Source organism: Penicillium coprophilum (genome assembly GCF_028826855.1).
Source record: "Penicillium coprophilum strain IBT 35676 chromosome Unknown utg000002l_segment0_segment1, whole genome shotgun sequence".
NCBI classification, from domain to species: domain Eukaryota; kingdom Fungi; phylum Ascomycota; class Eurotiomycetes; order Eurotiales; family Aspergillaceae; genus Penicillium; species Penicillium coprophilum.
The window spans coordinates 2,839,941-2,853,602 of NW_026622722.1; the positions used below are offsets into that span (position 1 = coordinate 2,839,941).

General features: G+C 48.6%; 6 protein-coding genes across 6 annotated transcripts; 3 read left to right on the forward strand and 3 right to left on the reverse strand.

The window, feature by feature from the left end:
• Positions 1 to 160: 160 nt before the first annotated feature.
• On the reverse strand, positions 161 to 2,681 carry N7500_003133 (NACHT nucleoside triphosphatase; the record flags this gene model as incomplete). The annotated part of the gene is made up of 4 exons (XM_056674279.1): positions 161 to 1,262; positions 1,317 to 1,883; positions 1,934 to 1,958; positions 2,009 to 2,681. The coding sequence occupies 4 exons, from the start codon at positions 2,679 to 2,681 to the stop codon at positions 161 to 163; spliced, it is 2,367 nt and encodes a 788-aa protein (XP_056534804.1).
• Positions 2,682 to 3,069: 388 nt separating this feature from the next.
• Positions 3,070 to 5,189, forward strand: N7500_003134 (protein kinase IKS1; the record flags this gene model as incomplete). The annotated part of the gene is made up of 2 exons (XM_056674280.1): positions 3,070 to 3,125; positions 3,173 to 5,189. The coding sequence occupies 2 exons, from the start codon at positions 3,070 to 3,072 to the stop codon at positions 5,187 to 5,189; spliced, it is 2,073 nt and encodes a 690-aa protein (XP_056534805.1).
• A 292-nt stretch (positions 5,190 to 5,481) lies between these two features.
• N7500_003135 (Zn(II)2Cys6 transcription factor) lies at positions 5,482 to 7,932 on the reverse strand (the record flags this gene model as incomplete). The annotated part of the gene is made up of 5 exons (XM_056674281.1): positions 5,482 to 5,598; positions 5,670 to 6,995; positions 7,075 to 7,106; positions 7,168 to 7,808; positions 7,868 to 7,932. The coding sequence occupies 5 exons, from the start codon at positions 7,930 to 7,932 to the stop codon at positions 5,482 to 5,484; spliced, it is 2,181 nt and encodes a 726-aa protein (XP_056534806.1).
• Positions 7,933 to 8,334: 402 nt separating this feature from the next.
• N7500_003136 (Short-chain dehydrogenase/reductase SDR) lies at positions 8,335 to 9,394 on the forward strand (the record flags this gene model as incomplete). Its single annotated transcript, XM_056674282.1, has 2 exons — positions 8,335 to 9,224; positions 9,283 to 9,394. The coding sequence occupies 2 exons, from the start codon at positions 8,335 to 8,337 to the stop codon at positions 9,392 to 9,394; spliced, it is 1,002 nt and encodes a 333-aa protein (XP_056534807.1).
• Positions 9,395 to 10,094: 700 nt separating this feature from the next.
• Positions 10,095 to 11,864, reverse strand: N7500_003137 (prefoldin-like protein; the record flags this gene model as incomplete). The annotated part of the gene is made up of 1 exon (XM_056674283.1): positions 10,095 to 11,864. One exon carries the CDS (start codon positions 11,862 to 11,864, stop codon positions 10,095 to 10,097), a length of 1,770 nt encoding a protein of 589 aa, XP_056534808.1.
• Positions 11,865 to 12,056: 192 nt separating this feature from the next.
• N7500_003138 (TFIIH/NER complex subunit TFB3) lies at positions 12,057 to 13,292 on the forward strand (the record flags this gene model as incomplete). The annotated part of the gene is made up of 3 exons (XM_056674284.1): positions 12,057 to 12,093; positions 12,149 to 12,389; positions 12,458 to 13,292. 3 exons carry the CDS (start codon positions 12,057 to 12,059, stop codon positions 13,290 to 13,292), a joined length of 1,113 nt encoding a protein of 370 aa, XP_056534809.1.
• Positions 13,293 to 13,662: the final 370 nt, after the last annotated feature.

Consider the following 13,662-nt stretch of genomic DNA (forward strand, 5'->3'; position numbering starts at 1 on the left):
TCTTTAACCACGGGTTGAATCTGGGGAGAGAAAGCGTGGCAGAAAATAGCGACATGTTTGGTCAAATCTACCTTGATTGGGCAATCCGTAAAACACATTTCCACCTTCAATTAATCCTTCCGACGAGACAGCCACCTGCCTGGATGCCTTGTTGCAAGACCTAACTATTTAGCTGGCTCCCTATTTGCTTGTAAGATTCAATCCTTTTTCTCGTCTCTTCGCGTTCTAACACCTTCCAAGGTGCTGGGCGAGCTAAAATGGGCCGAAGACCCTCGTAACTTCGGTGACGGGTCGGTACCATCCTTAAAAGATCAAGCACATTCAGCCCACTCCCTGGATCCCGAATTGATGGATCAGCCCCAGCACGCAGGAGGATATCCACAACTTCAAAATTGAAGCGAAGACTAGCAATCCATACTGCTGTGGCTCCGATCCGGCCACCAGGAGCATTGATGTCGATATCTGGCTCGGAAGCGAGAATAGACTTGACAACTGGAACCATACCAAACGAGGCAGCATAGTAGAGAGGATGCGTTTTGTCAATGGCCACAGCATCGTTTGTATTTGAACCAGCGGTTGTTCGGAGCAACGTCTGCATCCACGTTCCATAGTTGCCCCGGCCAGGAAGAGATCTCGTGGCAAAGAATTTATGGACCATATCTTGTTTGGGATCCCCAAAACCGCAAGCGCCACCATGTTGGGGCCAGAAGTTTGCGGCGTAAGACATGAAAAGATGATCCTCTCGTAGCTTGGCTGGGTTTTCGGGGCATGCCAGGTATCCTTGTGCAAAATTATCGAGACACAGGTACGTGAGACAGCTGTGCATGGCTTTCAGGTCTGCAGTTTTAGGATCTAGAGCGAAATATTGGACTCGAGATGAGCGAATCCAATCAGACGTTAGGAAGTCCTTCACAGACGCATGCGCGAGATTAAGACAGCCATGCGGGTCCTCAGTGATGAGTCCTTGACATATTTCAAGAAGAATATGCGGAGGAACAAGCATCATATCCTCATCCAGTGTCATGCTTGTCTCGTCCACGACCACGATTTCGTTAAGACATCTCAAATTAAGAGGCAATTTAGTGAAGCTGAGCCAAAAGAGGGCCTCGCGGGCAATCTTCCAGTCGTCAGGGGCAATTCTTTCCAACATATTTGCATATGTCTCGCGTAAAGTACTTGGGAGTTTCTTCAAGGCCTGTCGCATCGCCCTTACAGATCGCTGCGCGCTCAGGTTGTCCAATGAGAGCTGAACCCAGCGGAATCTACACAGGAATCATTAGGTCACAGAAAGCATAGTAATATCGATATATACTAACGATCCGTCGGCATTTCGGCAAAGAGTGTGTTCAATTTCCGCTTGAAACTCCGGTGCCAGATTCCTCAACGTGTCATCAGCTTCAAGTCGGTATTTGACAAAGGCATCAATATCCCCTCGTGACTTTCCACTTATGTTCAAAACAGATACATTGTCGTGCTTGATGGAACTCATGGTGTTTGTAGTAGTTATAAGCACGCGGATGTTCGTGGACAGACTGGCAAGCTTGAGAAGGGAAGCTTCAAGAAGCTGCATATCATGGCTTTCGTTGATTGCATCAACCAAAAGGACAACCCTTGTCTTCTCGGAGGCGGACTTGACGATGGCAGCTTCGAGCACAGGTAATTCGATAGGGAACCTGTGTGCCTGATTCTTTGGGCCTTTGTTGTAGATAGACCTGACCTCGTCCAATATTGAAGGGACTATCCCCGAAAGCTGTGCCACAAGTGATCCTAGAACATTTCTTGCATCCTGAGAGGCAAAATCGCTAATGGTGCAGTAGAAGTAAGCAGGATATATGGATTGACCTTGGGAAGCCATATAAGTAAGCTTGTTGGCAACTTGTGCACTAGCGAAGGTCAGATATGAGAAGCAACCAGATTTCTGAACGAAACTTACAACAGTGTGGTTTTTCCAGTTCCGGCTTCAATACTATATCAGTGAACTTTCTTAGCAGTCAAACTGGGTACATACATTTTCCTACGAGGAAGAAAGCTCGACGTTCGTCTTGATCGAGGAACGTCTTCAAATGACCGTCGACAAACCATCTACCAGTCCCATTCCTATGTCTTTCTGAGGCCCGTAGATGAGAGCTTTCGGGGTTCACAGGAGCTATCCATTGCAGTAGCTCTCTGTTTGCTAATCTGTTCCGCTCTTGTACTCGAATCTGCAAGTCTTCTCTCAATGTGTTTGTCAGATCACGAATCTCATGCTGCATCTCCCGATCCACCGATTTATGATCTGCAATAAGAACCAGTATCAACCACGATTTGACTCTTTCGAGACGGATCAGATGCTCGCTGACTTCCGTCTGAGTAAAAGGCCATTTCAGAGTTTGCTTAAGGCGCTTAAACTTGGTCTCGGACACCTCCAAGCCCATGAGCAAAGATTGAAGGAATTCATTTGTTGTATGCAGCACTCTTGCCATGACATCTCGATCAAATTGGCTTGCCTCTGATTCCTGCCATTTGGGGATATCATCTATCTGTGCCGCCAAGTGTTCCAAAATCCCTTTTAAAGCAAAGAGTTCTTCGGTGAGTTTTCGCACTTCGGATTTTGCAGTCTGCACTGCTTTGGCATATCGAACCAAGCTCGACAGCACATGACTGACCTCTATCACAAGACCAGTGATAGAGATTGGATCCATTGGGATTCAAACCAGATTGGGAGTTCGGGTGTGTATTAATTGAGATGTTCGATTGAGATATTTATCAATGGCTGTGTGGGTTCACTGTAAGCTGTACGGAGTACCCCACTCATAGATCAGCCTAGTCTGTTAGTGTTGCTGTTTCGATTCTAAGACCCCGGATCGCTTTGTTTGCGATTTCGAGTTTTCGAGGAAGTAGAATCGAGCACCATTTTTATTCCATTCAAAAAGAACAAACAAGAAATGTAGCAAAGGCAAGGAAAATATAAGAAAGTCAGGATTTGTTCCACTAACGCACTATCGACTACTGTACCCTCACCGCCTCCCCCCAGATCTACATCGTCATCGATAACTCGCCCATTGTCAATCCCCTCACATTCATGCCAGAATGCCCGCCGATATGTCTATGATTCCATATAATGGGGGAAACCTCGATGTTGTTCTGTAAGTGGTCTTCAACTTTGTCCTACTAGTTATCTAATTGTGGATAGGCGGCACAATGACTCAGTGGTTGTCTTTGACCATGATTCGCAACAGCTCGTTCTTCGCAATACGTCAGACACGAACAATGACAATCTGGAGCTAGCCAACTGCCCATTTTGTCATCGCTCAATGCACGATAATGGTAGAGAACAACATGGGGATAATGAATCCCAAGGGGAATTCGTTAACCCAAACTACTTTCACATGCTCAACAATAGCCTCCCCAGCTCCGCAACATCCTCGACTCCTCCTTCTCCACGCCATCGCCTTGTTCAGCCCGCACTCCCACGTGGTCCTGTCAATAACACGACCGCTGGACCTACCTCTTCACCCCAGCCATCCCCACAGGGAATTTCCTCTGCAGCATTCAGTCCAGATTACTTTAAGAGATTCTTTGTGGAGGAACGAGTGTTAGGCAGAGGTGGAAAAGGTGTGGTGCTACTAGTGAAGCATGTCCTGGATAGTGTGTCACTTGGACATTATGCCTGCAAGCGTGTGCCTGTCGGTGACGATCATGAGTGGCTGGAAAAGGTTCTGGGTGAGGTGCAGCTGTTGCAGCATCTCTCGCACCAGAATCTTGTCTCGTACCGTCATGTCTGGCTGGAAAATGCCAAGATAAGCAATTTTGGTCCTAGTGTGCCTTGCGCATTTATTCTACAGCAATACTGCAATGCGGGTGATTTGCATGATTACATCTGTGGTTCTGTTCAGACCTCGACCACTGCACAACAATTGAAGGACCGCCTACGCCGCAAATCCAAAGGCGAACCGGAGCCTCGAACCAAACTGGGAGGAGCTCGCACACTTCAGCTAGATGAGATCTATTCTTTCTTCCGTGATATCACCTCTGGACTCCGTTATCTCCACGCCAATGGATATATCCATCGAGACCTGAAGCCACACAACTGCCTACTCCATGAGACCGGTGATGGTATTAGAGTTCTGGTCAGCGACTTCGGTGAAGTGCAGTCTCAAAATGCAATGCGCCAGTCGACTGGTGCAACCGGTACTCTTTCATACTGTGCACCCGAAGTTCTTCGCCAAGAATATCCTGACGGTCCATTTGGCAATTTTACGTTCAAATCAGATATCTTTTCCCTCGGGATGATCCTTTACTTCCTATGTTTTGCAGCTCTTCCATACGCGAATGCTGATCTCATAAACGAAGAAAAGGAGGATTTGGATCAACTCCGTGCAGAGATCACCAGCTGGGCTGGATTTGACCACGCAAGAGCTATCCGCTCCGATCTTCCTGAAAAGCTCTATCGGTTCTTAGAGCGCTTGCTCTCGGTTGATCCTGCCAGACGACCCTCAGCAGACGACGTGTTAAATGGCATACAAGTCGGTGCCAATTCAAATGAAAACTTCCGCTTCAGGAAATCCAGCACGGGAGGCTCCGACCTGCCTGGGTCTCGAATTCGCCCGTTAGATAGCCAACAGCAATCAGTAGAGCGAACACTATCCCCCACCAAAAAGCTGCGCCGCAATCCAACATCCTTCCGACGTGACTCGATACCTGACTCCAATCATTTTCGAAGCAATGCGGCTCCTGTGTCCGATCCCAAACCAGAGGAGGGCCTTCCTTTAGGCCCGGACCGGGAAATGATTGTCCGGCATCGCTACTCCGCTTCATCAACGTCATCTCCAGCCCAACCCACTCGGGAATCAACATCATCCCTCGATAACCAATCTCAACAAATTCCTCAACATCATCTGCTTCCACCCCCACCAAGCCGCTTCCCCATCCTGAATTCCTTGGAATCTTGGAGCCCATTCGCATTCTCGCCTGTCTTGCAACTCACTCTATTCCTCGTCAAGATAACATCCCTTCTTCATCCATGCTCGCCGCTGGCCGTCAACCCCTGGATACTTTACCCTCTCCTCCTCTCTGCGGCACTTACTTTAACAACACACAGCATTCGAACCCAGACCATTGCCATTTTTCTGCACATACTGGTCGTCATGGTTGGTTTCCGTCTAGGTGCACTTTGTACCTGGCACAGAAACTCGAGGATGACCTTGTGAATATGTAGTATGCCATGCATGCATCTATTTTCCGGCCTTTCTAATGTTCATCTACATGACCCTGTCACGATGATGCCCCTGTTATTTTTTTCGACGAATCGATGAGGTATTTCATTGCATGCATAGAGACAAGCAGTCATCCCCAATCCAATGTACAAAATTATTAATTGGATTTTGCACAGCACACTTTGAAGCCAAAGGTGTAGTGAGATTGAGATTTCGGAAAAGCACAAGTAGTGAGACAGCTTTGCTTCCTATTTCTGAGACAACTACTTCGAAATTGTAGCTGATGCTACGCACAAGGGTCAAATGCTCCAGGATCATCCGTTAAGAACCCACTCATCCCGTTGCTCGGGTCAACATGAGACGCCTCGAGACCAGAATTCTGGAAATATTGGTCCAACAAGAGCTAGGAGAGAGGAAGATAGTCAGATACTAATCATAATCAATTCATTATTGAGCCTCCGCGAAAGGACTTACCCAGTCAAGTGTCTCTGAGCCATCAATCATTTCCGACATTGGTTCCATATAGGGCAGCTCTAGGTTCAGCCCTCGAGGAACGTCCATGAACGTAGCATCATTGTATGAGAAGATAGCCTGACGTTCAGCCACCTTACGGGCCATCAAGTCCAGCGCAAGCGATGCAATGCGAGATTCCTGCGAGCGATGGCTATCAGCAGCCCAAATCTTTTGGGAGGTCTTCAGTGCAACTATCTCTCGCGAAACAAAGCTGTGGTCTGCGCCCTCGGCTATAAACGCCGTCGTATGAGATTCGAGACGCACGGATAGATCCAGACAGATGACCATTGCAGCTAAGAGGAAATCATAGATTGTGTGCGATGAAATCATCCACTGGTCCTCTTGTAGACGGCCACCAGGCTGGAATGCTTGATGCATGTCTTCTTGGCGGGCAAGAATTTCAAGAGCGGCTTCCACACAAAAGCCTCGTGAAAGCTCGGATTTGGCGTCTTGATGCTCGTACCGGATATACCGCCGGTGCAGGACCACGAGTCCTTTCAGGTACAGGAGTTCGATCGTACATCGGTTCAGGATCACCTCGGATGAGTCCATGAGAGATTGACTGATGTCTCTCCGTTTAAGGAAGTCAGGAACCAGAGTGTAGGCGCCTCTCATCTCGGCATCCAAAGTGATGGTTCTGCTGTGAGATGGCGTTGCAAGTGAAATTGTATGTGCAACAATCTTTTTGAAGATGCTCATTACACCGGCCTTGGAGATACTATAGAGGATAGGAGTGTATTCTGAAGACGGCCGAGACGGAGGCAATGCCGACATCCCAACATGAAGATCGGCGTCGTATAGGTTCCTGGGAACATGGGTATCACAGCACTCAGCCGGTATCATACTTGGAAGGCCTATTTGGAAGCTTAAGAGCGCGTCCAGCTGGAAGATATGCAGCCACACCCGGCGTCGCATTTCGCTATCAAATGGTGTGGTAGACCCTGGTAGAGTGCTAGGGTCACGGTGGTAGCCCATGCGAAATGCTAGTCTGAGCATAATCCCAATATCAAACCATTGTCGGGAACTGGTTTTCATGTCGCTCAAAAAGCCACTCTGAGTATACAGGAGCAATGCCTCTAAGGCATAAGCCTTGGCTGTTTTATACCCTCCCAGTGTAAGACACTGTGCCGCCTTCTGTTGGAGGATACCAGGCGGTGGAATTGAACCATTCAATGTTCCGTCCGTGTTCACTTTCAGGCGAAGGTGGACTGATACACTGAGTATACCGAAGAGAAGCGCGACCCAAAGCACAGGTGTCTTTTCCGGCGATTTCCAAAATTCTGCATACTATCCCGAGTCAGTCGGGATAAGCGACATTTGGTCAAGTAGCTCCAAAATGGATGTTTAAGACAAAGATGTGACTCACTTCATCCTGAAATTTTCCCGAGTGGACGATACCTGCCAATTTTATAGAATCAGCCAGACATATAACGGAGGGTAGTTCCAAATTATAGCCCACCTAACACCATGTACCGAGCATTGAAATACCGGGACACCAACATATCACAGATAGCACGTGTAGGGAGCGAGACAAGGATATCCTTCATTTTCGATTGATGTTCTGACCCCACAGAAAGGCTTAAGTCAGGGTGTTCACTTCCACCGTCCCTTGTCGGCTCAATGAGCGAGAAGGGATCAACGGCAGACAAACTTTCTCGAACTTCCTTGATATCCTCCAAAATAGAAACCCAGTGACTGGAATCAACGTGACTGTTTCTACCTTGATTTGCATGAAGATTGCTGGGCATTGCTTTCTCTTGGAGATGTTGGTCCCCGGTACGTGGTCCATTGCTTGCAGCCAGCCCAGTCATGGCGACAGGAACCTCATGAGCCCTAGGAAGGCTTCGACTTTCATCAATCGTATGTCTCTCCTCTGACTGTGGCCGTGGGTCTGCCTGTGGCCGTGGGTCTGCCTGTGAGACATTGTTTCCTACAACAAATGATTGGATGGAATCTTCGAGACGCTTCAGTCTATCATTCAAGGCACGTTGCCTTGAAGTATGGCTCTTGCCGCGTACAGCGTTAGCAGCGTACTGACACGTAGACTGCACGTTCCGTTTAATGCAGGTATCACAGGGTAGAAGCCTGTTACATCTCAACCTAGAGAACGTGAGTTTATGTGGTCGAATCTAGGAATCTAGTATGGGATGAATGCTTACTTCCGTGTGCGACATGGTTCGCAGGACAGAGGCGGTCGGTTTCGTTTTTCGAATTTCATAGACATCTCTAGGCATGGATTCAAATAGTCAAGCAAAGCTTTCAACTTATTTTTCGTATTCAACAGATCATTTCGAAGGATAGAAAACAAAGGGGCTATGAGACGCGGAGATATTATCTCCATCCCGGCCTAGACTGTTATTTGACGGTATTGATACATCCTTGTCAAAATTACACGCCTTTTACTACAGACTGGCCTGCGTAATATAAACGCAGTAGACGGAGATAATAAAGCCCTATGATCGACTTTCAACGTCGTAGATATACATAATTAGAATAAAAGGACGGCTATAATAAGCCCGGCCGCGAGAAAACTTCTTATTTAAAGCCTCAAGGAAAGGATTTGTTGAACAGTGATACTCCTTGTCGTATTCTTCTTTCTTCTGATTCAATCTAGCCAGACATAGCCATGTCTGTTCTTTCGACCCTAGAGGGGGTCTTCTCAACGGTGTTCTCCAACATCTTCATCCAACTTCCTTATCCCGAAGGTGATCTCAACGGACAGACAGTCATCGTATCCGGTTCAAACCAAGGACTCGGTCTCGAGGCCAGCCGCCACCTGTTGCGCCTAGGTGTGGAGAAGTTGATCATGGCCGTACGCGATCTGAAGAAAGGCGAGGCTGCGAGACAAGAACTATTGAAATCCACCGGCCGCGAAGAAAGCTCAGTCGAGGTGTGGCTGCTGGACATGGATAGCTATGCCTCGGTCAAAAGCTTTGCTAGCCGTGCTGCTGTTCTACCGCGCCTTGATGCTCTGTTAGCGAATGCCGGGCTGGCTACCAATACATTTATTGTATCGGAGGAGGACGAGAGAACCATCACCGTCAACGTGGTCAACACCTTCTTGCTTGTTGCCTTACTGGTTCCCAAACTGCGAGATTCAGCTTCCAAGTTCAATATCACACCTCGCATCACCATCCCAAACTCGGCTCTGCATTATATCGCTTCTCTTGGACAACTGGATCCTCATTACAAGAGCAGTATTTTCGAATCGCTCAACAACAAAGAGACTACCAATATGATGGGTCGATATCCACTGTCAAAGCTGCTGGTATTGTTCGGCGTGCGTGCATTTGCGTATCAGTTTGCACGGAGTAAAGCGCCACTGATTATCATCAACACGCCAAACCCTAGCTTCTGCAAGTCTCAATTGACGAGGGAAACAGACAGTGCCGGTCTCCGCATTGGTGAAAAGCTGTTGGCTCGTAGTACGGAGGAAGGAAGTCGTGCTTTGATACACGCGATCATGGCTGACGAGAAAAGCAATGGGCAGTATCTGACAAACTGTCAGGTTCACAGGTCAGTGGTTTGTCGGCGTCTGCTGCGGAAAAACAAGTCAGCTAACTCTGTTCTTTAGTCCATCTTGTATCGTGACTGATGGAAAGGGAGTTATGTTTCAGAAAGCCTTTTTCGCAGAGTTGGTTGCCAAGTTGGAGAAGATTGCACCAGGCGTGACCACTTGTTTTTGAGGTCGTGTTGTACTTCTTTTGGTGATATCCTAGGGGTCATGTCGCAATTTGGTGTGCTCTGGATAAACAATGAGGGATTATATGGTAATACCGAGAGTCAATTGTTATTTGAGTCAAAGACATGCAGTCGTGTAATTAGAGAAAAGCCGGATCAATCTTAGCGCAACGATGAAGATAGGACGGAAACTATGCGCCATGGCGCTGAGACAGGTGACAAGTGAAAATTGCGGAAGCAAAGCCGAGACATAGGTGCATTCGTTCACTCTAGATTAAGCTAGTGGGATGTCGAGAGAGAATAAATAAACCACACCTCCATCTATCAATTCCCCAGGCAGTCGATACTCCCGTAGTTGCTCTGAACCTCCCCAGAGGAGAAGCACGAGTAACATACGTTTTCTCTCCTGTTCTGAAAGAATTGAGGAGTGCAGCCAGAGAAGCCATCTTTTGATCTCGGACTTCAGTTGGTGGTGATACCACGGTTTCCCATCTCACGAGGAGATAGGGGTATGCACCTTGTATTTTCCCGAGGGTGAACCCGTCAGAAATTGGAAGTCCGTTGGTCAAAGGAAGAAGAAGAAGAAGAAAGAGAGAGAGAGAAAGAGAGAGAGAGAGAAAAGGAGGGTTTTGATGGGGACTCAAGAGACTAGACAAACAAAACAAACATTTCTTTCCTGATAAATACATAGCCAACTCGTACAAACTATCCCATTCGTGACGCTTTGAACTTGCTCACCCGTTTAGGTTGAGCTTCTTCAGGAGGTAGAATATCCTGTTCCTCATCTTCTTTAGTCCCGTTAATGCGCTTTTGCATATTGAAGAACTCTGACGCAATCTGCTTCTGGTGAAGCTCTTCGTCATAGACGTCCAGTTCAGGAGCCACTACGGCCCCCGGTTTGATCTGTCGCTCAAAAACCTTGTCGGCCAGAGTTCGGTCATGTGGGAATTGAGGACCGGGAGGTTTCTCGGTGACCTCTGATATATCAGTGATCGCCGCGGAGAAGGGTTTGGGCTCCTTTGGAGTCGCGGGGAAGAGAACAGGCGGCACCACAGAGGGAGCTGTGTTGGCTTGTTTGCGAAGGCGAGATTCGGTGACTTCTGACGGATTTGCCATTGTCGCCCCGGTAGTGACAGATCCGCTAGCAGTACTATCTGGAGCAGCGGCCCGAGCACTCTTGAATCGCGACGCCTTCTTGGGAACAGCAGGGGTGGCCGGAGAGGGTTCTGGGACACGGCTGGTCCGTTCAACGATGGAATCAGCAAGCACCTGAGGTTCTGCCTGTCGGACAGGGGCCTTCTCTGCAGTAACTGAGGGTGTGGGAGCTGGTGCGATATCAAGTTCATCGGCGAACGCAACACGTTTCTTGGGTTTCTTCTCTTTGGTGGAAGTTTCAGTCGCAGTAGGTGCTGCGATCTCTTGCTGGACTTCCTCGGGGAACGTCTGGGTATCTTTGCCCATGTTCATCAAGCCTCGGGCATTGAGTTTGGCCTCTAATTCCATCATCTGTTGGTGGTATTCCGCCGGAAGGCGGGTGTAAGAGCGGCCGTGTTCGTCTTCGTTCTCTTCCGCGTCGTAGTCGTAATCGTAGTCCTCGTCAAAGGAAATATCGCTTCCGGACTCATCCATTTCCAACTCTGCCACGATAGCTCCCACCTCGTTAATTCCATAATCGAGCATCTCACGGCGAAGTCTTGCTTCTTCTGCAGATTCATTCACGTCCGTGACAGGCGGCTGCATACGATCTTCCGCAGTCACCACAGACTGAGGTTGAGAGAACTTCAGAGATGCGCCATTTGGCTCTGTGATCACATTGTGGTCGCTCGAGGAATCGTTCTGCTGATCTGCAGCTTCTAAGCTAGTCGGCTCATTCCCTGCGCCTTCACGTGTAGCATCGGCGGGAGCTATGGCAGTCTCCTCTGGCACATGAGTCTCTGGGATATCCTTGACACCAGCCTTCTTCAGCACATCCAGCAATTCTGTAGCGTCGTTTCCAGGCGTATTGATCTTGCTCGAGACGACGTTTCCATCTTCATCAAGCTCCTCCATAATTTCCTGCATCGGGAACTCCGCACCGTCCTGCAGTGGAGGCTGATCATTCAAGATCAAAGCGTCTAGCTCATTTTGGGCCTTAGAAAGCCTCTTCTCCATGGTCGCAACATTCTGCTGCACGTAGTCGATCCGTCTTCCAAGAAGATCTACCACCTGCCCGCGAGACCGCGTCACGCCTTGCGAACCGAGTATTGTCTGCATTTCCTTCTGATCCACCAGCGTGCCGCCAAATTCCTGGGCCACAAGTAGGAATTCATCCGTGTTGGCGTCATCTTCTAGATTGTTTATCTCCTCACGGACTCCGTCGTATTCCGCTTCCCAGGTTCGCCAGTGGTAAAGCGATTTCTGAAGTTGGAGGATGTTTTCTTCAAGCGCGAGGCGCTGCTCTTCGAGAGCGTCGAGGTTTGGGTTCGGTATTCCCATAATTGTCCAGAGTGCCAGCTTCGTACTGACAATGTCAATTGAATAAAATGTAGCAAAGAGAGGGTTACCGCCGGAGGCAAAAAGAAAAAGTCGCAAAAAAAAAGTGACGAGGATGTGGCCCGTGCACGTGAGTTGCTTATCAGCCTCAGCCCAGTCCGTGGTCCATCTCTCCCACGTCACTTTACTTTCAACATGGCCTCCGATGCGGCTTCTCGCCGTGATGAAGACGGTAAGCTTTTGTTCAGCTTTGTCATTATGCGAGTGCTAACCATCTAATTTCACAGAGGTTTGCCCCGTTTGCAAATCGTCCCGATACCTCAACCCGGACATGCGCTTTCTCATCAACCCGGAATGCTACCACAAGATGTGCGAGTCGTGCGTGGATCGCATTTTCTCATCTGGACCTGCAAACTGTCCGGTAGCTGGATGTCGCAAAACACTGCGCAAAAATCGGTTCCGCAAGCAGACATTCGAAGACATCGGGGTGGAAAGAGAAGTAGATATCCGGCGGCGTGTGATGCACATGTAAGTCTCTTGCCAAGCACAACGAAGTACCTGTGATCTTGCAAGGACTAACAGTTTATCTCAATTAGCTTGAACCGCCGCGAAGAAGAGTTCGACTCAAAACGTGCATATGACGACTTCCTCGAACAAAGGGAGGACATAATTGCGAACCTAGTAAGCCGCATCGACGTGGCGAAAACCGAAGCCCAGCTCCAAAAATACGCAGCAGAAAACATGCAATCAATCCGCACAAACCAAGCTATCGAAGCCGAGGAAGCCTCCTCATTCCAAGCCCGCATGACCCTCGAACAAGAAGAAGCCCGACTTCGCCGCCAAGCAGCACGCCAGGAATATGAGACCGAGCGGCGCGAGATCCAAGCCGGACGCGAGGATTTCCTCTCAAGGCTCGCCTCCGGCTCATCGACGGATGCTGCGGCCATCGCGCGCGAAGGACACAAGGTGCTGCTCAAGAAGTCGTCCGCGCGCCGCAGCGAGGAAGAACGCATTCGACAGAAACAGGCTGCGCTGCGGTTGGAAACCAAGCGCGGGACAAATCTTTCCACGGTGGATCATGCTGGTGTGACGGATACAGGGCTTGTCAAGGGTCTGCGCAAGATCATCACGCCCGAGCCGGAGAAGCCGTATGATCCGTTTATGGGTTATGTGCCCGAAAAGCGCGATTACTATTCTCTCCAGTCGTATTACCCGTCGCAGTATCTTGATCCTATTCGCAATGATGCGCGGATGCTAGCTGGTGGTTATGATTTGCGTGAATACTACTCGCGCACGCTGCTTGAGGCTTTTGCCGGGCTGAGCTGCTTTGTCGGGGAGGAAATATCTCAGCGAGATGCTGCGAATATCTCGAAGTCGACGGCTTCAGAGGGTGCTGCTATGGCTGCTGCTAGTGGAGAAAATACTGCTTGAACTCTAATTCGACTTGGGTTTCGGCAGATTTGGGGGCATGGTATTTGGATTGTTTTTAGCTACTGAGCATAGCGATGGCGTTTTTTTTTTTCTTATGTTCGCTCGGGGTATCCCAGCCACTGCATATGGTATTACCATCACACAAAGAATGAAACTTGGCAGGATGTTGAACATGATACAGACAATACAAGACTAAATAATCTGAAAGATGAGGTTTACGCTATATTGAAAAAGAGATAGAAGAATTTATTTCCAAGGCCATGATACGGCCGCAATGACATTTGAGTATCAAGAACTACCTAACCAACAATCGATTACCCAATCAAAAGTAAACATACAGATTGAACCCAACTCCATAAAACAGCGCCAA